This window comes from Hippocampus zosterae, chromosome 18, assembly GCF_025434085.1.
Source record: "Hippocampus zosterae strain Florida chromosome 18, ASM2543408v3, whole genome shotgun sequence".
Taxonomy (NCBI): domain Eukaryota; kingdom Metazoa; phylum Chordata; class Actinopteri; order Syngnathiformes; family Syngnathidae; genus Hippocampus; species Hippocampus zosterae.
The window spans coordinates 10,641,552-10,666,768 of record NC_067468.1 but is presented as its reverse complement, the minus strand read 5'-3'; the positions used below and the strand labels follow the sequence as shown (position 1 = coordinate 10,666,768).

General features: G+C 46.9%; 2 protein-coding genes across 11 annotated transcripts; both read left to right on the top strand.

Moving 5' to 3' along the window:
• The first annotated feature begins 88 nt into the window (after positions 1–88).
• sec16a (SEC16 homolog A, endoplasmic reticulum export factor) lies at positions 89–15,562 on the top strand. Of its 4 annotated transcripts, none has more exons than XM_052050510.1 (31): positions 89–176; positions 1,520–4,838; positions 4,960–5,108; positions 5,209–5,297; positions 5,403–5,526; positions 5,608–5,806; positions 6,025–6,208; positions 6,281–6,423; positions 6,537–6,598; positions 6,674–6,812; positions 7,242–7,484; positions 7,560–7,657; positions 8,002–8,083; positions 8,273–8,390; positions 8,465–8,576; positions 8,669–8,774; positions 8,903–9,043; positions 9,158–9,271; positions 9,349–9,550; positions 9,623–10,053; positions 10,124–10,171; positions 10,378–10,539; positions 11,016–11,102; positions 11,182–11,238; positions 11,593–11,713; positions 11,978–12,118; positions 12,204–12,283; positions 12,477–12,548; positions 12,837–12,896; positions 14,452–14,512; positions 14,578–15,562. In XM_052050510.1, the coding sequence occupies exons 2-30, from the start codon at positions 1,587–1,589 to the stop codon at positions 14,500–14,502; spliced, it is 6,867 nt and encodes a 2,288-aa protein (XP_051906470.1). In that variant the 5' UTR covers positions 89–176; positions 1,520–1,586; the 3' UTR covers positions 14,503–14,512; positions 14,578–15,562. The 4 variants fall into 4 exon arrangements, with proteins under 4 accessions (XP_051906470.1, XP_051906471.1, XP_051906469.1 ...); XM_052050511.1 differs by lacking the exon at positions 89–176 and adding an exon at positions 373–651 and having other exon boundaries at positions 12,837–12,875; XM_052050509.1 differs by lacking the exon at positions 89–176 and adding an exon at positions 373–651.
• Positions 15,563–16,053: 491 nt separating this feature from the next.
• On the top strand, positions 16,054–25,131 carry LOC127590967 (gastrula zinc finger protein XlCGF57.1-like). 7 transcript variants are annotated; one of them, XM_052050660.1, is made up of 7 exons: positions 16,054–16,438; positions 16,800–17,429; positions 17,766–18,536; positions 19,606–19,727; positions 20,713–20,808; positions 20,891–20,971; positions 24,345–25,131. In XM_052050660.1, exons 1-4 carry the CDS (start codon positions 16,411–16,413, stop codon positions 19,677–19,679), a joined length of 1,503 nt encoding a protein of 500 aa, XP_051906620.1. In that variant the 5' UTR covers positions 16,054–16,410; the 3' UTR covers positions 19,680–19,727; positions 20,713–20,808; positions 20,891–20,971; positions 24,345–25,131. The 7 variants fall into 7 exon arrangements, with proteins under 7 accessions (XP_051906620.1, XP_051906619.1, XP_051906617.1 ...); XM_052050659.1 differs by having other exon boundaries at positions 16,054–16,422; positions 16,800–18,536; positions 24,345–24,865; XM_052050657.1 differs by having other exon boundaries at positions 16,800–18,536; positions 20,788–20,808; positions 24,345–24,865.
• The last annotated feature ends 86 nt before the right edge of the window (positions 25,132–25,217 follow it).

Below are 25,217 nucleotides of genomic sequence, written 5' to 3'. Positions count from 1 at the left end.
GCCCTTTTTTCTCATTCAGAAATAAAGTATGTCCCCTTTAAAGGAACAAATTGTCCTCTGCTAACGGTGAGGAAGTAGTTGTTGTTTGGCCGGTGACGCCGCTTGTACACGTAGCCTAGTAGGATGTGGCCATCGAAGATGGTGGCGGTGTGTCAAACTCGCTGTCCTGCGCATTTGTAAGACTTTACATTTTCTCTGTCTACGTTTTTTTCTGTACAAAGGGTGTACTCACACACGTGCATCCAACAACGACATCGTCCATGTCTGACTTTAATCCCCCGGTTTGACGCGGAAAGCTTAAAGCGCACCCCCTCCCTTCTGTTAGCATAGGCTAGCTAGCGGCGATGCTAACAAGTCCTCGAATGCTAACGTTAGCACACAGGGGGGTAGTGGACCTTGGTTTCAAGATGTAATCGCCGGGTGACAAGTCACTCGGGACGGTTCGCCGGAAAGCCCTCGTCGATTGAGAATTTGGCACGGAGGAAGTTTCGACAAGGGTTGTTCGAGAGTTCAGAATTCAGGCGTCGTTGGAGCGCCGTGTTTTGCTAGATGGGGTGTTAAGGACATGTTCGAGGGGTTTTAAGATGCGTTAACCGGCGAGCAAACAACAAGAACTCCTTGAAGGAAGTTGACGCTTTGCTACTTAAAACTGTATGTATGGAGGAATTGATAAAAATTCAATATTGCGTTTGTCGGGAGGCTAACAAAACGAAATTTTGTGGCCACCCGGCTAACAGTGGGGGGTTTATTGCAGAACAGTTCGATAGCTGTCCCAGCTGACTTGCAACAACAGGCTAGCTTCACTCTGGTCTGGTCTCCAGGGCACGTCGAGACAACCAAGGATTCACACTCATGCATGCACAAAAAAACTTTATTACTTAGAGCTTAGTACGCGAGGACCCACGTCTTCAAATGTCTCTTTTGCGAACTGCTTCACCACTCTCTTTTGCTATTTGTGTCCCTTAAACTCATCCAATCCGGTGTAACATAGGATACTCCTCATTGTTGGCTATGTACCATGTTTGATGTGGCATGATGATCAATGTGAAAAATGTGTGTTGATATGTCCCGGAGTGGCAGATGTGTCGACATAAGAGGACCATGATCACATGGCCTCTAGGATTGGTGAAAATTAGAAAAAGCACTTTGGTGACATACCTTACGCTTGTTTACAAATGCTTCCAACTATTTTCCCAACATTTCTTACTCTCAGCAAAACAATGGATTTGCGTGATTGCGGCATGTAAACCTATTTGCAAGTAAGATGACGTTTGGAGGGAGAAGTAGGGAGCATAGTATACAGGTCACTAGCACGCATTCACACTCACATTTACACAAATGGACAAATGGTTGTCTTTATGTGGCATGTGGTTGGCTGACAACCAGGCCGGTTGGTGTACTTAGCCAGGTGCCACGTTGTCCAGTTTGATTTAACGGCACAGAAGACGACTGCACAAACATAGGTGTGGTAATGTCCACTTGTTGCCTTTTGTTAACAGCCTGTTCTTTCTCCACCCAGCTCCAACTGATTTCAACTTCTTCTGTGAGATCTTCTGGATCGACTTGATCGTTACGCCTCCGCTGCCATGCAGCCCCCTCCTCGGACTGGACCCCCGGGAGCCTCCGGGCCTCCTCCTCCTTGCGGGCCAAATATGTTCCGCAGGACCAGGCCACTGAAGCATACAGCAGCAACAGCAGCAGCTAATGCGTCAATGCCGCCCTCTACCCAACCCATGATGGACCCATTTGGTTTTGTTCGCGCCCCACCTCCTATGGGCGCAGGGGGTGTCCCGGTACCCCAGAGCAACTCTCCGCTAACACAAGCCCCGCTGGATTCCACCTACACAAGGGCAGGCCCAGGTCTGGCCATGCAACCACAGACACTGGAGGGTGTCCCAGCTGCTGCAGCTGGCCCGTCGCTGTCTTCTTTGCCAGCGGTGCCCATGTTCAGCCGTCACAGTTCAGCCGCAGCCGACGCACCATCGCATTCCGAGCAAGGTTACTTGAACTCGAGAGAGCGTCCGTCAACCGCAACGCCGCCATCTGTGCCATCAGCCCCAGTACCAAGTCAGACAATTCATCAGGAATTCCATGCGCAGTCTCTCCCTCAGCCTGTTCCCTTCCAGCCAGTGCCTCCTGCCGCCTCCTCTTCTCAAAGGGCATCCGATCACGGAAGTCGCCCTCCATCCGTTCAGAACTATTTTCAGCCTACCAGTGACCCTCCACAGCAGCCTTTTAATACGCAGCCGCAGTCCCAGATGTACCCATCCAACGCTCCTACCCCTCCGACACAGTTTGGGCATCCCCAGATGCAGAATCCAGACCAGAACCCGACTCAACAGCATTACTCGCATTTACAACACCAGGGCTACTTCATGCAAACCTCTGCCCTGCAAGACGGTTGGTTCAGTCAAGGGCCGCAGGACCCAGCCTACCACCAAATGGGGACTGCCCCGGCACACTTACAGCATCAGTCAGATTCTGGATCCCATCATGTACCTAACACGGTTCCCCAGCAAGACTCTGCCGCTATGACAGTTCCATACCCTCAAGATACCGGTGCACTCTCTATGTTTTTCAACGATGATGTCGAAAATGAGGAAACCTTAGCAGGAGAGCGAAAAAAGATCTTGAACGGTATTCCTGAGTCTTCGCGGCCTCCGAGTAATCCGCAAGGTGCGCCGCCAACCCACGGTGGTCCTGCAGGTGTTCCTTCTGATAACCAAGGATCCCATTTTCAGGAAAATTCACACATACCATATATGAACGACGGAAACGCAGCGTTACAAGGAAGGTATGACCATGTTGAGAATTTGGAGTGCGTCCCAAACCAGGAAGTGTTGCCCAGTGAAATCCATGGCAGTCCCCCTGGCTTACCTGCAGCCCACGGAGTAGATACCTATGAAACTGGCCCCAACCTGGAGACTCCGGATTCTATTCCCAGATCAATGAGATCCGCAAGCGCATCATCAAACTACAGCAGCATGAGTCACGGAAGCGGGACATCCGGCCGTCGACACCATGGCGTAGTCGGCACCTTCATTCAGCAGGAAAGCCCGCGCCTCACCGAGGACCATAACTTGCCTTCTGCTCCGATCGCCGCCGCCGGAGGCTACTTTGAACAGATCGACTCTTACCCAGCCGGAGACGTGGCCACGCCGCCGAACACTTCGGACCAAACATGGCCCACTACGCCGAGCCCCCCAAAACCTACAGGTATCTTCCAGGCCAGTGCTAACAGCTCGTTCGAGCCCGTCCGATCACACGGCGTCGGGGTGCGCCCTGCCGAGGTGGACAGAGCTAAAATGGTCGCGGAAGGGAGCACGGATCCTACGCCGGGTAATCTCGAGCAGCCGCCAGATAACATGGAAAATATTTACGGGCCAGGTCACCCTCTGCCTATTGGTGTGGCTCACCTGCCAAACCCGGCGGTTCAGTCTCACTCCCGACCATCGTCGCGTACCTTTGGCGCCAATCGTCCCTGCGAGAGCCCCGCCACGACTTTATGGGCGCAGGGTGATCCTTCCGGCTTGGCCGCTGGCATTGTTTTGGCTCCCGCTGCCCCGACCGTTCTGGCTCCGCTTAGGGAGCCTAGTACAGATGTCATACAGCCTCCAGAGGATGGTCCGCTGGATCTTCAACCTCCTCAGAGAATCCCACAACAAAATTCAGAGAACCTTGAGAACCCACCAAAGGTGAGTGAGTTAGACTCTGCGGACTCTCAGGGCAACCTGGGCTACGCCTCTCTCCTCGTGTCTGAATCGCTCCAACAGCCTGTTCTGATTGCACCACCCGCGTCCAACTGTGTGATTGCCCCCAGTACTTTTGCTCATGCAGCCAGTGTAAGTACCCCCCCAGTTAGAACACTCGGACAGGGTGCCGGTATACCCCGTGCACCTGTTTTTACCTCCAATCAGAATCCACTTGGCCCACCCGCTCTCCCCTCAAATCCAGTCCCGCTCAATCTGACTCGAGAAAGTGCCCAGGCAGCAACTTCCGCAATCACTTCGGCACAGACCCAACCCGTCCGGCCGTCTTTTACTCATGGTCAGTCGTTGAGTGGAGACCCGAACTTTGCTCTCCCGGTAAATCCGCCGACATCTCTCACGGCTGCTTCCGTCACCAATCACAATCAGCCCTCAAATTATGAACTCCTTGATTTTTCTATGCACCAATCACAGAGCCACAATCAAGCATCTGGCCATCCTTCTGCTTTACACGAGTCTCCGCAGTCCAGTAATGGATTTTACATGCAGGTCACAAAAGATGCGCAACAAGGGCTAAGACTGGACAGGAATGCTCCTGTTCAGACCTCAGGCCCTTCAGCTACACCGCAGGTCGTGGCAGCTTCTTTATCGTTCGCTCCACCGGTCCTGCCAGCTTCATCACCATCCGCCCCACTGGTCCCGACAGCTCCGTCGTCATCTGCCCCTCCGGTCACGTCGGCCTCTTCGTCAAACTCGGGGGCTCCGCAGTCTTCCGCCATAGCAGGCGCAAACACTCAGCAGCCCCAACCAGAACCCGCTAGGATACCGGAGGCAAATGCCGCCACACAGGGGCCATCGCCCGGACAGTTTCCAACCGAGATGCAAGGTCCCGCTGCTGCAAGCGTTCCTCCGGGGCCTCTCCCTCCCGCGTCTTCCCAGCAAGCTCCCACAGAGCCGCCACGACCACCTTCTTCCGCTGGCAGCCAGCATGGCTATGGGCCCCCTCCTCCCGGCCCGGGGCAGATGTATGGAAGCTATTACGGAAACTATGGCGACTACCCTGACGGCCGAGCGCCATACCCTCCTGGTCCATACCCACCCGGGGATCCCAGAGCTCAGCAGTATTATCAGGTATGGCTAAGAAGCAATATCTCTTGCTCGTTTGCAGTTACCTGTAATTATGACTTAATGGGGGGGGGGGGGGGGAAGAAATCGAGAAGTCACAGATTGTGGATTCCTTTTCTCTCCTCAGGAGGGACCATATAGAAGCAGAGATCCTTGGTATGGCAGGTACGACGGCGCCAACCCAGCTTACCGCGACCCAAACTATCAGTACCGAGAGCCTCAGCCAGAGCGACCCAGCTCGAGGGCCAGTCAGTATTCCGACCGACCCCCATCCAGGTCAGCACGACGGTCCCCGCGTGGACCAAATGTTCATTCATGCAGAATATTATCTTGAATATGTATGTATCTTTGTCCTGTTGGCTTCCTTCCCCTCAAGGCAAGGCTATCCCGAGGACTATCACAGAGCTAACCGAAGTGCCTATGATGAATATTATGCAAATTACGCCAAGCACTATGATTATGCAGGTATGAAACTTTTATAAGTGTCAGAATTTTATTGCGGGGAAAATGTCCTGCAAAATATTATTTTATGTATGTATGGGGGAAAAAAAATCTTGTTCTCTTTATAAGGATACAACTATGGACAGTATGACCCCCGATACAGAGGATACTACGATCAGGCCTATTGGTCCACTTACGATGACGCCTACAGAAGCAGGGACAACTACTATAATCCACAAATGTATCCTGCCAGGTATATGAAGCAAAACGTGCTGAAACTTTGCTGTCATCGGATTGGCTCGCTAACGTAAACATCAAACCCGACTTGTCACAGGAAAGAGGGATCTGATGACCAGTGGCTCTACTACCCCGGTTATGACAGGAGCTTCGACGACGACTACCGCCGGCGCGCTGCCGACGCATACGACGACTTTGACCGACGCAGCGTCCACAGCGAGCAGTCTGCCCACAGCGTGCACAGCTCTCATAGCCATCACAGCAGACGCAGCAGCTTCAGTTCCAGGTCCCAACAGGTACGCGTGTTTTTTTTGGGGGGGCGGGGGGGGGTCACTGTGAATTGGTCTGAAAAATTAAAATGATTCTGTTATTACCAACGAGCCGATGTAAAATCCACTTGTGTCATAAAGACTTTTGTGGTGTCCGCATTCAACCAAAAAAAAAAAAAAAAGCCCACATTTCACACTCTGCCGACTTAAAAAGTATCCTTTGTCTTCCCCTCACACTCGAGCAGAGCCAAGTTTACAGGAGCCAGCCCGACTTGGTCACAGCTGTCTATGATGCCACATCATCCACGCTGGCTGCGGACTACTCCTACGGACAGTACCCACACCAGACTGACCCATCCCAGAACTACGGCCAGTACCAATATTCCTCTGAGTACACGACAGACAGCAACTGGATCACGCCCGAACAGCGTACGTACGCCTTCTTGCCTCAAGTCAGTGACCACGCACTCAACACTTACGCGAGCAACATTTTCCATGTAGCGCCCCCTCGTCCGGCCACTCCGGAGAAGTTCACCATGCCCCACCGTTGTGCCCGATTTGGGCCCGGTGGTCATCTCGTCCAAGTTCTGCCCAATCTTCCCTCAGCGGGACAACCTGCTCTCGTTGATATTCACAACTTGGAGGTACATGATGTGTTGTTTTCATCGAGTATGTCATTGAAAACTGGAGGCGGTAACTGTTTTGTGTTGCTTTAATCAAGTACGTGATTGGAAAATGGTTCATTTGAACTTTTCAGACAATGCTGCAGAACACTTTGGATCAGGAAGAACTACTAGCTTTCCCCGGACCGCTTGTCAAGTAAGTGTTTTGGTCTTTTAAAAAAAAAAATTTTTTTACACCCCCCCCTCTCACATTTGACATCATCCCTCTCAGGGAGGAGACCCACAAGGTGGATGTGATAAAGTTCTCCCAGAACAAGGCGGTCGCGTGTTCCCATGACGACAGCCTCTTAGACCGAGACTCCGCCCGCCTACTTTGGGACTTCATTGTGCTGCTTTGTAGACAGAATGGGGTAAGATTGCCGTACCGCAGGATGTACAGTAGCTGTTTGCGCCAGTTTTCAACAAAGCCCCGACGCGGACAGCAACAATGTCCCAACGAGTGGTCACTCCTCCAATAAAGGTCACTAACTGCCTATATCAATCATTTAAACCTTAAACATACCCCAAACTATTATTCAAAAACAATTCATCATTTTAAACTCATCTTAAAACCTTTCCTTTTCAAAATAAACAGATAATTTTGTTTCAAAAAATTTTATTGGAATGTCACCACTTTACATCCCCAGCAGAAATCCAAATTAAAGATTTATAGAAAGGAAAACGGTGTTTATAGTTTCGGGTACGTTCTACAGAAAGTGTCACAAGTTCACTCTAGTTGATTTTATTTTATCTTTGAATAACCGGTGCAATTCTCTCAACGTAACGCTTTTCCCCTCAAGACCGTGGTGGGCACCGACATCGCCGACCTGTTGCTAAAGGAGCACCGGTCCGTGTGGCTGCCGGGCAAGAGTCCCAACGAAGCAAACCTGATTGATTTCAACAACGAGCCGCTGGCCAGAGCGGAGGAGGAGCCAGGAGCCGGACCGCTGTCCCTCCTGTCGGACACCTTCATGACTGTCCCGGAAAATGTCGGAAAAGAAACGGAACGCTTCAGGGAGCTGCTGCTCTTTGGTCGCAAGAAGGTAAGAAGAACTCACTCTTTGATTTTGTCTGCCTGCTCCATCTGAAACGGGCTTTGTTTTTCGACCTCCTAACAGGATGCGCTTGAAGCAGCTATGAAATCAGGTCTGTGGGGTCACGCTCTCCTGCTGGCCAGTAAGATGGATAACAGGACACATGCACGTGTCATGACAAGGTGACTACGAAACATACTTTGGCCTTTTAGGCTGTAAAGTTTATCCTCACAAGGATCACGGGTATCACGGCTGCTTTTAGGAGCAGCAGGGTGCACCCGAGACTGGTTGCCAGCCAATCGCCGGACACATATCGAGGCACATAGATTGCACCATTTTTTTAGGGGGGACAATTCAAAACCGGTTTTAATGAAAACTGTGATGATTTGGGATGTCATAAACGAAAATCTTTTTCGAATCGATTCTCCTATCGATTATTCCATTTATGACTCGGATAACAACAAAAAAACTACACACACAGCACACACTTGTGAACTGATTTTCGAATTTCTCATCTGCTTGACAGGTTTGCCAACAGTTTGCCCATCAATGACCCGCTCCAGACGGTGTACCAACTCATGTCGGGTAGAATGCCCGCATCAGCTACTGTAAGTGTTTTATTTAACTCTATGTAGAATCATTTACAATGTTTTGCCATATTGGGGTTTGGAATGTTTAGTTTTTTTTTTTAAACTCATTCAGTAGCAGCCAATTCTGGACCAAGTCTGAAAAGACGTTTAAAAACGTCTTTGGGAGTGAATGAGTTGAAACACTTGACATTTCCGGCATTTGCGCAGTGCTGCGGAGAGGAGAAGTGGGGTGACTGGCGCCCTCACCTGGCCATGGTGTTGTCGAACCTGACGCACACTTTGGACCTGGACTCTCGCACGATCACCACAATGGGAGACACCCTCGGTAGGCAGCCGCCGCAGCCGGCCGCGTTTCGCAACCCATGAGCACAGCACAAGATGCGTGCGTGTGTTTGTTAGCTTCAAAGGGGCTGATTGACGCGGCGCACTTCTGCTACTTAATGGCTCAAACCGACCTTGGCATTTACACCAAGAAGAGCACCAAGATGGTTCTGATCGGCTCCAACCACAGGTGAGGGACCGATGTGGACGTGTGTAGCTGTGTTTAATGATCCCCCGATGTCATCATTTTCAGTCAAATCTATTTTTCTATATCCACGTCAGTTTACCCTTCTACCACTTTGCGACCAATGACGCAATCCAAAGGACGGAAGCCTATGAGTACGCACAGTCTCTGGGCTCCCAACCTTGCTCCCTACCCAATTTCCAGGTATTTTCTCTCAAATGAGTTTCAGAATGTAAACGAACGCCGATGTGGCGGACGTGTGCAGCCACGGAGTTTCTGATCATCGAATGAAGACCTGTGCTAGTCTCTGACTTTGAATGCGTCTTGGTCAGGTCTTCAAGTTGATCTACGCCTGCCGTTTGGCTGAAGCGGGCTTGAGCGCTCAGGCGTTCCACTACTGTGAGGTCATCTCTCGGACGATCCTCATTCAGCCATCGTGCTACTCCCCTGTATTCATTAGCCAAGTCATTCAGGTAAGCGCCTCTTGTGTGTCTCTATTTACAATTTACTCGAATTGTCTGTGTATCGAGCAAAAAATGCTGCCTGTTATGCAGCGCTTAACAGTACTGATGTTTGTAATTTGACAGATGGCGGAAAAGCTGAGAATTTTTGACCCCCAACTGAAAGAAAGGCCCGAGCAGGAGTTGTTCACTGAGCCCGATTGGTTGATCCAGCTCAGACAGTTGGATGGGCAGATCAAAGTAAGTAGGGAGATGATTATTAGGCATTAACAAGAAGGAGTTTAAAAAAAACTCATGTTATTTGTGTTCTTGTTTAGACGGGGGCAATTATTTTCGCTGCTGACAGAACAAGCCCCACACAATTCACCAGCAGCAGCCCAAGCTCAGACCTGGATCAGCCCAGTGTCGCTGAAGCTTACGACGCGCCGCTGGAGTTGGATGGCCCAGGAAGTCACAATCCGTTGATGACCTCATTGCTTCCGGGGCCTCCTCCACAGAGTATACAGCTGATGCCTCCAGGTTTGTGCGTCAATAGGATGAATCCATTTTGCAACTCCGTCCTGACTGACAAAAATCTTACGTTTCCGTTAGCTCCCACTTCCATCCTCCAAGATGGAACGGCCCCACATCAAGCTCACGGCGATATGCCACAATTCTACCCAGTACCACCCAGTGGGCCGCCCGGACACATTCCTTTGTCAGGCTATCCCCCGCACGATCCCGCCTATGCGCATCCCCACTTCCAGCCTCCGCCCATGCAGTCGGAAATGTACCCAGGAGCTCACCAGCAGCCAGGTCCCCCGCCCCTTCATATGGGCCAGACGTCACCCCACATGCCTCCGCCACAGGTTCCCCATTCGCCGGTGCACGGGGGCCAGCCGCCGCCTCCGATGCCGGCGCAAATGCCACCTTCGCCCGGGCACGCGAACACGTCGCCAGAGATGCAAATCAACCAACCGATATCCCCGCTCAGAAGCTCCTTTACGCCGCAGATGGACTTCTATGACCACATGGCACAGATGGTCAGGACTGGATGTCTTTTGTCAACATCTTGCGAGACTTGCGGTACTTACGGCTCAATGTTTTGTGCAGGCTCCCGGCAGGAGGTCAAGGACCACGTCACAGTCTTCAGTGCACCGGGTGAGTTTCTCCTGAAATGAACTGTTAAAAAAAAAAAAACTATTTCTACGATTGACTATTTAAATTTCCCCAAATAATGCATTTATGATTTCAAATGCATAAACAGCAGAGCTTGCAAAAAAAAACCTGCTGTGTTGTCGCTTGTGTAACGTATTGACGAGTGTGTGTCGCCTTGTTTTTTTTGACACGCGTTTCTTGATTTTCAGGCGTCGGGACGGCGCTCTCGCACCACCTCTGAGTCCTCAACTCACTCCGGCGGACGTGACAGGAGCAATTCTGTCAAGCAGGCTTCTCCGCCGCCTCCCTCCATTCCTGAGCAGCCCCGCAAGGAGGAGACCAAGAAAGCCAAGAAGGACTCTCCCAAAAAGGTTTTAAATTTTATTCATGCAGATATTCTGCTTTACACAACAGGTATCCACACAACAACTACAACAAGAATCCTGGTTTTTCGCTATCGGCTGAAATTTCAAGCTGAACCTAAAATGCATTGTCAATTTTACAGGTGACCTAAACTCATTCACTCCCAAAGACGTATTTAGATGTCTTTTCAGGCGCCACACATTTAATCCCAGCTCCTCATTTTATATTGACTCCTTGAAAAGGGGTCTGAAAATGGCCATTAAATGTGTGGCGTCTGAAAAGACGTCTAAATACGTCTTTGGGAGTGAATGAGTTCATTCTACCTTGTCTCAACTTTTAAATCCACGCCTAACGGTTCCATCTTTCATTGCTTTTTGCACAACTTGCAGGCGATGAATGGCAAAATTCACAAGCCCCCAAATATCCCTCACTTTTTGTGACAAGTAGATCTTCTGAATCGTTCACGCTCTTCATTAACACACAGAGTGGCGGCGGTGTGGGCTGGCTGACGACCTGGCTGTACAGGAAGGGCAAGAGTGAGGCTCACTTACCGGACGACAAAAACAAATCTGTAAGCCACGGTTGTTTGTAAAAACTGCCCTCCTTTCAAGTCTGCGGCCGGCATTGACACCCCCCGTTGTCGTTGTCAGATCGTGTGGGACGAAAAGAAGCAGAAATGGGTGGACTTGAACGAGCCAGAGGAGGAGGTCTGTATACAGCACTGGTGTCAAAGTCAAGGCCCGGGGGCCAGATCTGGCCCACCACATCATTTTATGTGGCCCGCAAAAGCAAATCAATCATGTTAAGTTCCATGACGCTTGCTAAAGTCAGACCCAAAATTTCAAATTCTCATATGTAATCCACAATAACAGTCATTATTCTTGACATCTGATTGTAAAACTAGTTATTCCCAAAATTCATAACAGCGCTCCGAGGGAAACCGTAACTACAATGCGGCCCACGACAAAAACGAGTTTGACACCCCTGGTATACAGCATGTCGATTTATTGAGCTGTGGCGCACTACGAAAAGAACTCAAATGTAGTTTCCCCTCTCTTTAGAGTAAACCCGTTCCACCGCCTCCCTCTGGCTTCCCCAAGATGGCTTCCATGCCTGCTCCTCCGGGGCCCGCGGCACCCTCGGGCGGTGGACCCCCAGTCAACATGTTCTCAAGGAGAGCCGGTAAGATGACAAGATCTCACAGAAGCTTTTAAACCACGACTACTCTTAACTCATTCAGTGACAGCCGATTCTAGACCAAATCCGAAAAGACGTTTAAAAGCGTCTTTGGGAGTGAATGAGTTAATGCAGGCAATTGTAAAACACAGGATGGGGGCGGGGCGGGGCGGTGAATTCCCCGGCGATGGGGCTCAGTCCCCGTCCGTCTCCCTGTGCCAAGTGGGGCTCAACATAATTGAGCGTCTTATTTTGTTCCATCCTCCTTAGGCATAAAGAGCCGATATGTGGATGTGCTGAACCCCGGCAGAGGTGCCAAACCAGCCGGGATGGCTCCCGCTCCTCCGATGGAACTCTTTGCACCTCTCGCACCGATGGCCATGCCCGCCAACCTATTTGTGCCTACTTCAGGTATGTGACACCAAAAAACTCAGTTTCAAGACTACAAAGAGCTTGAAAGCGTTGACATTATGACTTGAGCAACGTTCTGCTGCAGCTCCCAAAGATCAACAACCTCTGGAAGGCAGCGAAGGAGGAAATCAGGAGCAGATGTCACCAAACAGCGCCGTTCCACAGGTATGTTATTGAAGTCTCAAGTTTGAACGTTAAAAAAAAAAATAAAAATGAAGGCGAGGATAGACACAGGCGAGTAGTCTCACACTTGGATTCCGGACACAGCTTTAGTTTCAGTGTCGTCATTTTGTCCGTAGTGTTAAATTCATTTTGGTGAGTCTTGCAGAGATTCTGTAAGCCAAAGATCTCATTTCAGATGTTCAACCCGACGCTGTTACCGCCCGCCCCGCAAGGTCCCCCCGCCCTGGACGGCTCACATTCTGGAGAGGTGAGACGACTCGCCGCTTTTGTCTCCAGCCGACTCTCTGCGTCCGTCCGTGCGTGACTGCAAACGCGTGACGACGTCATAATAGCATGTCCATTCAAAGTCTTTTGCTCATAATCTCGCTCGGTGTGTCTTTTTAATCCAAATATCTCTTCGTGTCTGGTTTTCTTGCCAATCATTTTCACAGTTCTTGCCACCATCCCATTAGCGCCGATGCATGGGAGATGATTAATAAGGCTTTGTGGTTTGTTTTCTTGTTTGTCCCCCCCCCCCTCTCCCTGCCGCCCTCAGCTGTCACGTTCTAGCTCAATGAGTTCTTTATCACGCGAAGTGAGTCAGCATTTAAACCAGGTACCTCGTTTATTTTGGGGGGGGTTTTGTTTTTTGTGGGAGGTTTTCAACTGCTCCACCGCCCACCCCCGACATGCTGTCGCCCGCCTGCCCGCCCTCCCTTGCTTGTTGCATCACTAGTTTGACCCGAACTCACATGTGGGATGTGTGCCTGCATGACCTGCCTGCAGCGCTTTTCTCCAGCATTTATGATCAACTAGTTTTAAGAGCCACGGTCATGTCGACTTTGAATTTAAGAGCATTTTTTGAAAGTTACTTTGAGACTTATTAGTTCATTTTTTGGTGTTTGTTTTGTTTTTTTTCATGTCACAGGATGATATCTCTTGTCAACTAAATGAATGTATCATTTTAATGGATTTCTTTGCCATTACACGACAGTAAGCTAATGGGGCATGCTGGGTAGTCATTGGTTAGAAGTTGAAACATGGCTTTGATCAGAGTTGAAGCATGTTTCGCAATCACAAGTAGAACGGTGTGAAGAGTGTTTGTTGTTGGCTTTGATTTTGAAAACGTAAAAAGTTTCTGGAATGTGAATCGGTGGAACAGGTTGAAGTTGGAATGATTTGAATCGGTCGAAAAATGTTGAAATAAGTTATAAAGAAGAAAATAAGGGCGCATTGTATTTTTGAAATGGTGGAAATTTGGGGGCGGGGGGGGGGGTGGCAACGCACTGAAGAGAATCAGAAAATGGAAATTAGAGGTCCGTGAACCTCCATAAAAATTCAGAGTTTTTATTTTTGGGTGAGAAGACGATTTGAATTTGTCATAGTTTGAATCTGTCACAAAATGGGGTAATTAGAATTCCTTAATTAGAGGATTTTGCTTTTAAAATGTAAGTATTTTTTGAAATGAGAATGAACTGAATTGATTGAATGGTTAAAATCAGTCAAGAAATATACCCATTGGAGGACATTTTTTTCAAAATCTTTATTTGGGGCTTTTAGTTTGAAAACAAAAGATTTAGAACGGGTTGAAATTGGAGTCTCTTGAATCGATAAATGACACATGGTGATTAGAGGGAAAAATGTTTCTACAATGATAAATTTGGGGCTTTTATTTTGAAAATGTTTGATAGTTATTGATGATAGAAATGTGCTATTGGGAAGGCATCGTTTCGACTCAAATATTTTTCCGCCGTCACTGGTCAGCTAAAGAATGAGAGCAAAGAATTCTGGGAAGTCCTTGGTCAAAAGGTGTTGACACTTTTGTCAGAAGCGAAGCCTATTTGGTAGCCATTGGTCAAAAAAGCGAGGCGCGTTGTGTCACCGTTGGTCAGAAAGTGAAGCATGCTGGGAGACGGGTCATCAATACTGTATGTTGTGATGACGGCGCGCAGCTCCATTAACCCTCCGCATAGTTTGCATGGTTACTAAACATCGAGTGAAACCTCACCTCCACTGTGCATTCAAAAGAATGAATGATGTCAACATTTGCTTGCCTTGTGTATTGGGAATGTGACATCAGGACTGAGAGTTTTTGTTTTTTGTATTTTGTGTTGGCCGCAAATATGCCATCTCTGGCCGCAATCGTAAACAGTCTCTGCTTGTCGTTGCAGAGTCATCCGGGCCTGAGAGATGCGCCTGTTGGGGGCGGCGTCTTTTTATAACCCAGCACAGGTAAGGATGAATAATATATATATTTTTTGGCTGCGGTTTCAGGAATTCGTTTGTACTTCCCACAGACTCCTGCAAGCATAATGATGAGACGCCACCGTGTCGTAAAACACTTGCCGATAAACGTGGAGCTGAGATGCTGCGTTTTCTCCCGGCGGACGGCCCAACCACTCTTTAATTCCTGAAAATCTTTTTTTTTTTTTTTAAACCACGCCTGGTGTTTTTCTCTTTTTCTGAACGATTACACGGGCATCATTTAATGTACAAATAAAAACTCCTCTCGGCTTTAATGTTAGCACAAGCAGTTTTATGTATCTTCTCCCTCTCGTGTCTTAAACTTGCAGCTTCTTCTACAAAGATTTTTTTTTGTGATTGTTTTGTTTTTCTTTCATATAGTGGTCTCGTAATAATGTCCTTCTGACGGCAACATGAGAACCACCGGTCTTGTAGTGTGTCGTCTGCTATGTCGTGTGTCCCCCTACTGACCCCTCAAAAGAACCAGACTGGATGTGAGGACGCTGCATGTTTCCACATATTTATTTAAAAGCCCACCTGTGAATGAAAGGACGTAACTTTAAAGTCCGAATATCTTGTCATGAGCGAGAGGTGACCAGCAGTAATCATGAACCACCACCTGCAAAAAAAAACAAAAAAAATCTAATTGTTTGTATATCAGATTGATTGTATTTATGAGCTGGTGGCATCAAGGAATGCGTGAGTGTGTGGAAAACAAATTAGTGTGCGATTAGCTTTGATGAATCATTTAAAGCAATGTCACCCATTCATGTTTGTAACGACCCATGGCTACAAATCCACATTGTAAAATGAGAGAAAGTTGTACTTGTAAGTACACACACTGTAATTTACGAACGTGATTTTTAATGGAATTACTTCTCAGCTCTTCAGCCCTTCAGTTCACCTTATATTTAATTCCATTTTTTTGTTTTTGTTTTGGAGACTTGATTTGAAAAGGTCCCCCCTTTGTTTCAACAAACGGATTGTGTAAAATACAAAAAAAGGCAAATGCATAATAAAAGGTATTTTTGCGCTCGAGCACTTTGAAACGTGTCTGTTTCCTTTGCATAGTCTTCATAAAGTTGTTTTTTTACTAAATATCTGTGGGATGTTTGTGTTAAAATACCCAAAGGATATTCACATTTTACAGCAATATAGCAACAAGAGGTCAGCATCTCGCCAAAAAATGTGCCGCTTTGTTCAATGGCGAATTGTTATGAAAGCTGCGCAACAGTTGGGAGTTTTGGGAAGGTGACACATAGTTTCTGCACTTTGTGAATATGTAGAAGTTTAATTTGAATTGGTTGAAGAATATGGACATCTAAAAAAAATGCGGAGAATTAAAAAAATGTGTTTTGGGGGCAGACTCATTGCAAACGCAACATTGCTCGAAACTAAAGCTAGAAACACTGTTAGCTCATCACATGATCATCAAAACTAAGTTTGTGTCGGTCCCGTGTTCTATATTCTTACCGCTAGATGGCAGTAATGCCTGTTGCGTAGAGTTCCATGATCGGATGTTATGGTGATGAAACAGGAAATACAACTTTACTCGGGCTCGGTGAGGTTCTTTAAGTACAGGTTTGAACGCCCTAAGCACGTAACGCCCGTCACAACTTGACTGAAATAATATTTCTTAAACCTTTAAATCGAACGTGTCTCGGTGCACGTTGAAGCGACTGCATTAGTCTTAGCATTAGCATGTGTTCATTTGCCGGCTGTACACCGAGACGTTTTTTTTAATGGGGACGTGAGTGTGCGGGTAAAGTGTTGCGATCGTCGTGTTTTCGAAAATGTGCTAAAAGAGGACGGCAGAGCGATTGGGGGAACTCTGCGGACCTCAAGAGGAGAGCGAGCGACGTCAGCATCTGGACGCTGATTGCAAGATGTCTTCAATGGTGCGACACGCGACAGGTTTGCTAACTTCTTGGACGCTCATTTTGTTTAGTCGTGAGAGACTGTCAAGTTTGTCATGTTGTTGTTTGAGATCGAGAAGGTTCTCAATTACGAGCCTTAAAAGCCACATATATTGTTTTCTACGACTCCAAGGTCCAATTTGTCAAGGAATTGATCAGTCAACGCAGGTGAACAGTTCCCCAAATACTTAAAAATGGACAGCGACAGTTCATTCAAAAACTTTTACAGTAACTTTGTGGTTTGTTTTGGCGTATGTTCGAACAACATCCACATTTCAAGCGCGGTCGTTCCGACACAACGTCAAAGTCACAGCATGAGACTTGACCTTACCAATGCCCGTTTGTTGCGTGTCCTGCAGGCACCAGTGAAAAAGCTCTCAATTCCCAGCAACAGGATCCAGAGTCCCCCCACGTCAAAGAGGAAGAGGAGTCACTCATTTACATTAAAGAGGAGGAGCCGGATTACCCTCACATGAAAGAGGAAGTGGAGACCACCTATGTCAAAGAGGAGGAAGATGAGTCCCTCTGCAGTGACGAAGAAGAAAAAGCGCTCACCAACTTTCCTTTGACTTGCGTCATTGTGAAGAGTGAAGAAGATGAAGGTGAAATTCAGAGTGAGGAAAACAGAGGGGCGGAGCCTGCAAGCAGTACCTTAAATCAACACAAAGCAACAGAAGGTGACCACTGTGGAGGAGCGCAATTGGATGACCTCTTGGCTCCACTAACTGATACTGATGACATAACGTCACACTCTTCTGACACTAATGTGGATGATGACGAGGAGGAGGAAGAGGAGGAGGAGGGCGGCACTGGGGTGAAACCTTTTGCCTGTTCAGTTTGTTCAAAAAGATTCTCACAAAAAACAACTCTTGTAAACCACAGTAGAACGCACACAGGGGAGAGACCTTTTGCCTGTTCCATTTGTGATAAAAGATTCATCGAGAAAGGACATTTGATACGGCACACGAGAACACACACTGGCGAAAAACCTTTTGCGTGCTCAGTTTGTGGCAGGCGATTTGCTGTGAAGATAGATTTGATCAGACACACAAGAACGCACACCGGGGACGAACCTTTTGCCTGCTCAATTTGCAGTCGGCGATTCACTTTTAAGACGTACCTGATAAGACATACAAGAGCACACACTGGGGAAAAGCCTTTTGCCTGCTCAGTTTGTTCAAAAAGATTCTCACGAAAAACAAATCTTGTAACCCACATTAGAACGCACACAGGGGAGAAACCTTTTGCCTGTTCCATTTGTGATAAAAGATTCATCGAGAAAGGACATTTAATACGGCACACGAGGACACACACTGGGGAAAAACCTTTTGCGTGCTCAGTTTGTGGGAGGCAATTTGCTTTGAAGATAGATTTGATCAGACACACAAGAACGCACACCGGGGAGAAACCTTTTGCCTGCTCAATTTGCAGTCGGCGATTCACTTTGAAGACGTACCTGATAAGACATACAAGAGTACACACTGGGGAAAAACCTTTTGCCTGCTCAGTTTGTGGCCGACAATTCACTATGAAGACAGATCTAAGTAGACACACAAGAACACACACTGGGGAAAAACGTTTTCCCTGCTCACTTTGTAGTCGACAATTCACTTTGAAGTCAGATTTAAAAAGACACACAAGAACACATACCGGAGAGAAACCTTTTACCTGTTCAGTTTGTGGAAAAACATTCTCTAGAAAAATAAACCTAACAACACACAAAAGAAAACACACCGGGGAGAAAGGTTTTCCTTGCTTAGATTGCGGTAAAAGTTTTACCTTGAAAGTGCGTTTGGAAAAGCATGCAAGACGACACACTGGAGAAAACTCTTTTATTTGCTCAGTTTGTAATAAAAGTTTCTCCAGAAAGTCACATTTAACAATGCACGCAAAAACACACGCCAAAGAGAAAACTTATTCCTGCTCAGTTTGTGGTCAGACATTCTCGCAAAGGGGACACTTTACAAATCACACAAGAACGCACACTGGGGAGAAACCTTTTCACTGCTCGGTTTGTGGGGAGAGATTCACCTTTAAGAAAAATTTAACAACACACACTAGAACACACGCTGCACGGAAACATTTGGGGAACGACGGTTAGCACATTAGCACGATTTTATCCTGCTAATGTGGCTAACATACTCACGAACATGGCCCGCAACTGACTCAATAGACAAACACACCTCATTGTACTCACGTTTTTGCCATGGGCTCGAGACATTAAGGAATCGTCAATGATATAAGGCGGTACAAATGAGTTTTGAGGACACAAGGCTGAGAACTTCAAGAATGACCTTGAGCAGGACGCAGAAAACTGGCAAAGGGCTTGTAATAACGCGATACTTAGAAGCGCGAAAGTGAACGTCTTGCGTTAACTAAAGGAACGAGCTGAGTCTTTGCTACAGTGGACGTTAACGTGACATTTTCTTTATGTGATTTGACATTGTTTTCATGTTTGGAAAATACTACGTTTTTGTTTTGGAAATAAATGATTCACTTCCTTAAATCGTGGCGTCTTCTCTAAATAATGATGTTTGCCTCTTAATCTCAAAGTGTGTTTTTGACAGAAATCGCAAAAAACAAGACAACAGCAACTACATGACCGAATTCTGGGGCAGAAGTGTTGTTCATGCGTGCATCTACGCCATGACATCAACGTTATGTTCGTACAAAAGTTACGTCGGTGTAGCAAGAACGACCTCGGGATACTGGACAGGTATTTGGGTTGGTCAACCTGCCGTTAGGCTGCAATTATTTCTCCCACCACTAGAGGGAGCCAACGTACAATTATACACGTACAGTACCGCAATAAAAATCACGAGTTTAAAAGTACGGGTCAACCTGCCGTTAGGCTGCAATTATTTCTCCCACCACTAGAGGGAGCCAACGTACAATTATACACGTACAGTACCGCAATAAAAATCACGAGTTTAAAAGTACGACTCCGACCGTCGTGGGGAAGAGCGACTCGGATAATGGGTGGATGGAACAAAGGTTTACAACAAGTACCAAAGAGGGGTTTTTTAATCCCGTAACTTAGACCCCTTAATGGTTATACGCTATAACTCTTATCATTCAGTCCAACCATAACGACACAATAACAAAGTTTGAAACTTCTTCATTACAGGTAGCTCACGCGCTTGTTTGTTTTCAAACTTTTGGTAGACTTCTCCGCTGAAATGAAAACCCACCCGCCTACTTACACACTCAAGTGTGGAGATCCAAGGGAGGCAGGTTAGAACAAACTTTGATGCTAAGATAAATGTTTGGAGCCACGTTAAAGTGAGGTAAGACATAATTTTGTGGTATCAGTAGGCAATTTTGGAACTTTTTAGCACCTTGAAAATGTGAGCTCAATGATATAGACAAATTTTGATGGGAAACTGTATGGATGCGGTAGTGTCAGAACGGATAAATTGCTCTTCCATTCATTCTGTATTGTATCAATGACTAATATGAATAGGTCCTTGCAATTCAAGTAGAGGGATCGGATGGGGGGTGGGGGGGGGAGTACCCTGTCTTCCCGCTTGTTTACAGAAGAGCTATATTTTAATATTTGGCAGTCAAAACTCCAAGGAGGCCTCCCAACTATCAGTTAGAGCTTTTGTGCTTTGTTCTAATGATGCAGACTCGCTGAACAATGGCAGTGGAGTGAGTTCTCAGCTTTGGCAGGTGTATGATGGCCGAGATAGGGCAAGTCACTTGTGTTGAAGGGGCGATGGGCTTGTGTATAGGTGTTTGGGATGTGGGCTTTATTGTCTTTACAGGATGCGCAGATGAGGGTACTATCAGGGCTCGTCATATCAGTGTATCACAAAGAACAAGAGTCCACTGTGGATGTTTGTACATATGGTACACTCGGGGGGGGGGGGGGGGGGTGACATTTCAGGAAGAACAAAAATGGACTTACAACCTTTTGACTCGAGCTTGATATTCTCAAGACATGTTGAGTTCTTTGACAACATAACCCAGACTTGGCCAAAATTGACCTACAGAAAAATCAAAGGAAGCAACGGCCGCTATTACATTTTATTTGAAACTTTAATTCATCGAGCGCAACAAATTAATCAATTAAATTTGCATTTTCTTCATACATTCCAAAAAACTCCGTTTGAGGAACCACAGCCCGGAGGAGCGGTGACACTGAAATTACACGACAGATTGACCGGAAGCAAATGAAATTACTCCCAACGGCTCAATATCATATTGCAGCACTAATCAAGACGAATTGTAATTATAACCACTTGAAAATTTGCAATAATCTTCTTTCAGAATCGATGAAAGATTGAGTTATTGGACAAGGCAACAGCGGCAGCATGGAATGATTTTCCGAGATTTTCTTACAAGCTGCAGACTGGGAGACGCATGGTAGGAGACCGACACAACCAAAGGCTTGGGGGGGCTGGTGGTGGGAGTTGCGCACGTCACATCTGTTCCTGCCACTCCCCAGGGCTCTGGGAGCATGGGAACCTCGAACCGAAAACAGCGCTTGTCGGGGCCTTCCCAAAGTGCACTTCATTTATCAATCGAGGTAAACTGAGCTAAAGGTTGTTTCGCGCGCGCGCGTGTGTGTGTGTGTGTGTGTTGCAGCAAAGTATGCTTTCGTTGGAGGAGTTGAATCACTGCGCCATTAATTATAGTTCTGGGAAAATGGACATGTGGTGTAAACAGAAGCGTTATTGAGTTCTGCTTGCGTAAATGTATGCCAAAAAGCCATCTTAGCAATGTAAAAATAGGGACGGAAATCTTGTCCTTTTGGAAATCAAATGATTTATTGATTTCTTTCCGATTGATGACAATCACCCGTTTTGTGAATAGATCAGGCGAGGTCACCTTGTTAGAAATCTCGAGCAGATTATTTATTCGGACTCCTCCGTGACAAGCTTGTCAGTGAAACAGGCAAGGCAGCCAAAGTCTTCCCAGGAGCCTAAAATCCTTCAAACGACAGACATGACAGACTGGGGGGGGGGGGGGGTTCGTGTTGACAGCCAGGTCGTCCGTGTCTTAAAACGCCGACGACGTTGGCTATCACTTCAAGTCGTAAAGCCGGCTTCACTTGGAAATCTCTTTCCCAGTTGTGGAAAGTAACCAAGTACCAATACTTCATTACTGTACTTGAGTATTTTTTTTTCGGGGTGTCCGAATTTGACTTGGATTATTCATTTTTCTGCTGACTTCAGACTTTGTAATATTTTTCTGTATTGAACCTCCTATTCTTTATTTTGTGAAAATAGGCTCATTCCTTTTTTTTCATCTGCACACATGATGATGGGACTTTTACCAGAGTGTTTATTTACATAACAGTATGTGTACTTGTACTTGAGGACAGATAATGAGTACTTTTGCAATCCCTGCGTGCCTGAAGAGATCCTTGCTGGTTTTCTCAGCAAGGATCCTCAAGGGGGTGAGTTGGGGGGATTGGGGTGCGAAGCGTTAGCCTCGCGTGCTGTCGGCCTGCCGCGCCAGCGTGAGGCACATGGTGCCAACAGCTGCCTCGCTGAAATGCTAACCCCTCTAAATGCTCTCCCCTGTAAACAAAACTAGGCCCCGACACATGCCGGTGGCGGAACCGGGGGTGAAGATGGGGTGCGCAGTGCGATCGGGATGACCCAGCTGACACCGTAGAGAAAGGAGCGAATGCCCCCCCCCCCTCGCAGTCGCCATTCCAGGGGGCGACGGCGAACGGCGCCGTGCAGAGCACAAGTCGCAGTCTGTATGTTTACATTTGGAAAGCATCGGATGACTGCACGGCGCTTTTGTGTTTGTTTGGTAAGTTCTTCTCGACTTGACGTTTAAAAAAAAAAAATCTTACGTTTGTGCAATGGTCAATACGTTTCAGCGTAATAAACGGCGACAATCAATTTCAAATACAAGCAAATTGAGTTGTGAGCACGGTGACCCAACGGATTAAATTCGTAACTCAAGCTACTGTTTTCTTAGCCTCTTTTGCTAATCCTCAATTTGTGTCTATTTTGGGGGCGACACGAGAGCGTGTGAATGGCGCTCATCTCATCCCAACCTGCCCGGGGACTCCAGGGAGAGTGAGGAGGGCGCTTAAGTGAGAAGCAAGGTCACGGTGACAGTTGTCGGCCCCTCGCGCGTACCATTTGGACAGAAAGTGATACGGCGGACAGCTGAGGCCGCTTGGCTCTCTCGCAAGGAGTTCATTCGGAGCATCTTTACATTCACTTTGCTCGGGCACCGCTTGTAATGAACGTGGAAGGGGAGGGGGGGGGCGAGTGGAAATCTCAGCATCTGTGCCAATTATGTCTCCTACGCACGCCGATTTACACTTGTCACCATGAGAGGCCACAAAAGAGATTCCTGAAGTTTTTGCAGCCACCCAAAACTCCTCTAATCGTACATGACATCCCAGCCGACTCGCACCCGCTCACGCACACCACCTCGAGAGCCCCTCTTGATGGGCATCTCCCTCCTTCGCCCCCCCCCCCCCCCCCCCCCCACCCCCCCCGGTCAGGCCACATATCGGGTGGTCCCTAAAATAAACAATGGCGAAACAAGATGAGGACACGAGATAGTCTATGAGTGGAATCCATGTGGTCAAATATGATATATGTGGGCTGTGTGCTAATGGTTCGGGGTCTGGTCTGGGGGGGGGCAACAGACCCCCCCTCAGCTGAGATTTTCCATGGAACTTACGACTCATTTTATTAGATATACGTTATGCTGTTAGAGTCTAGCTCCCCCCAAAAAATGAAAAGAATGCAGTTAAAAGTAAGTTAGTTAGTTAGTAACTAATTAACTAACTAACTAAAGGTTATGCTGTTAGAGTCTAGCTCCCCAAAAAAAAAACTTTTTCTTTGTTTTTAACATTTTGCGCAACGCTCGTTTATTGTGCAATAATCTAACTGCAACATGCATTTGTTTCATTTTTTGATGCATTTTTATACTTTAGGAAACCTGTCTGGATTTGGGTGGGGGAGGGGGACGCTTGGAACGGATTAGGCCATTTACATGGAAAATGCGTCTCACTTATAACATTTTTGAATTCAGAAATGTCTTCCGGAACCAATTAATTTCGTAAGTAGACACAGAGTGGACAATGACAGGGTGGAGATTTTTAGTTAGCTAGCTAGCATTTTTTTTTATGAATGGAAATGACTGGATGTCTCCTTTAAGGAGTAATTTTAATGGCTCACTCGTGGAGAGATGCTCTTGCATTTTTAGCGTGTGTTTTTTTTTGGTTTTTTTCCCCCCCCAGTTTGTCCTTTCTGTGCCACTTGTCACAGGCTTGTGAATTAGAGCCCATTTCCTGCACTTTCTCACTGCGGCGTGAAAAAGTGTGTGCGTGCGTGAGTGCGTGTGCGGGGGACAGCACGGAGCCAGGCCTTCCTGTGCTTCATTGTCCCCCAGTACTCATTAATGGACGCATACAAATGCAGCCATTTTGGTCGTTTGCGGGATTCAACAGGCATGGTGCTGTGGAAGTCAGGTGGAACTGCGGGGGTCGGGTGGGGGGTGGGGGGGGTCAAAGAGGCCCGTTACATTTTTCAACTTTGACAAATAATTTTTAAAAAGTGTGGAAATTGAGATAGGTAAGGTTAACCGCTCTTGAGATCTTAAGTAACTGACAATTTCGGGTTTCGAATATATCTACAACAAATCCCTGGCTCTTTGGAAAGCAGTAATTGTGTCAGTGTTGTCCAAATGATCCAAATGAAAGGAATGAGATCGTCGTATGTCATATTAAAGCAAGGTTTAGCCTGGGTTGTTAGTGGAAAGTACTTCTGGAGCATTTTTTTTCAAAAATGAAATAATCTGCAAGGCTGATGTGTATTGTGAGATGATTTTGAAAGGATATTAATTCTGTTATATTTATCGTTTAAACTCTTAGCAGCAATTGTATACATTTTTAAACGGCATCAATTACTCCTGTTTTCAAGCATCCAGAGACTGGCGAACACACGTCACATTCCCGCAACTTCGCACTCTCGTGAGAGACCTCAAAATGGTGGGCGCCATAAGCGAGTACACCAAGGTTACTGTAGTTGTGATGTTGAAAACATAGTTTTGGGAAATACTTTGGATTATTATTCTTTTGAACTCTTTCATGCACGCTGTAACCTGATGCTAACATGATAAACTGTCCACTCTAGTAACCGCTGTCTCTGAAAAGGTTAATCTCAGTCAATATATGTTTTGATTTGACTTTAACTCTGTTTATTTACCACATACACTAGTCTGATTTCTTCACAGCAGTGTCTGGGCATGTTTTTCAATTACCTAAAAAAAAACAACCCAAAAAGTTTCAAATGCAAACAGCTCAAATGCAATGGACAATGGAGAAAGATGATAATTGGGACACCTGAGGACCTCTGTTCTCTGCTTCAGAGGCGTCTATATACTCCTGAGAAAAAACAAACAGATGTAGAGGCTTGAGGGGTGGTGAGGCGGGCGAGTGGGCTCAAGGGGATCGAGGGAGGGGGGGGCCTGGGTGAGGTGTCAATGTTCGTCTTGATAAAAGCCAAGAGTGCTTTCCCACTCACTTATCTCGCAAGAGGCTGTTTTCCAACAAACATTGGCAAATTCCATCTGAGCGTGTCGGTAAACGCCAAGCCATCAAAACTGGCGAGGTTTGCATTATCTTTCAAAAGGCGCTCTTTTGGGGGTACTTTGCGAAATGCAATGTATGTCAATGACAAGTGATTTGTACATATTATAGAACTCATATATATATATATATATAAAACTGTATATATATATATATATATATATTTTTTTTTTTTTACACCAATTACTCGGAAAAGATTTGGAAT

What these genes read in the sequence shown, in the direction of transcription:
- sec16a (XM_052050510.1), top strand. Translation starts at nt 1,587, where the DNA reads ATGCAGCCCCCTCCTCGGACTGGACCCCCGGGAGCCTCCGGGCCTCCT. An exon ending in CAAGCACTATGATTATGCAG is followed by an intron (nt 5,298 to 5,402) that starts GTATGAAACTTT and finishes TCTCTTTATAAG; the next exon opens with GATACAACTATGGACAGTAT. An exon ending in ACGGCTCACATTCTGGAGAG is followed by an intron (nt 12,549 to 12,836) that starts GTGAGACGACTC and finishes TGCCGCCCTCAG; the next exon opens with CTGTCACGTTCTAGCTCAAT.
- LOC127590967 (XM_052050657.1), top strand. Translation starts at nt 16,411, where the DNA reads ATGTCTTCAATGGTGCGACACGCGACAG. An exon ending in AATGGTGCGACACGCGACAG is followed by an intron (nt 16,439 to 16,799) that starts GTTTGCTAACTT and finishes CGTGTCCTGCAG; the next exon opens with GCACCAGTGAAAAAGCTCTC. An exon ending in GAAACATTTGGGGAACGACG is followed by an intron (nt 18,537 to 19,605) that starts GTTAGCACATTA and finishes AACTTTTGGTAG; the next exon opens with ACTTCTCCGCTGAAATGAAA.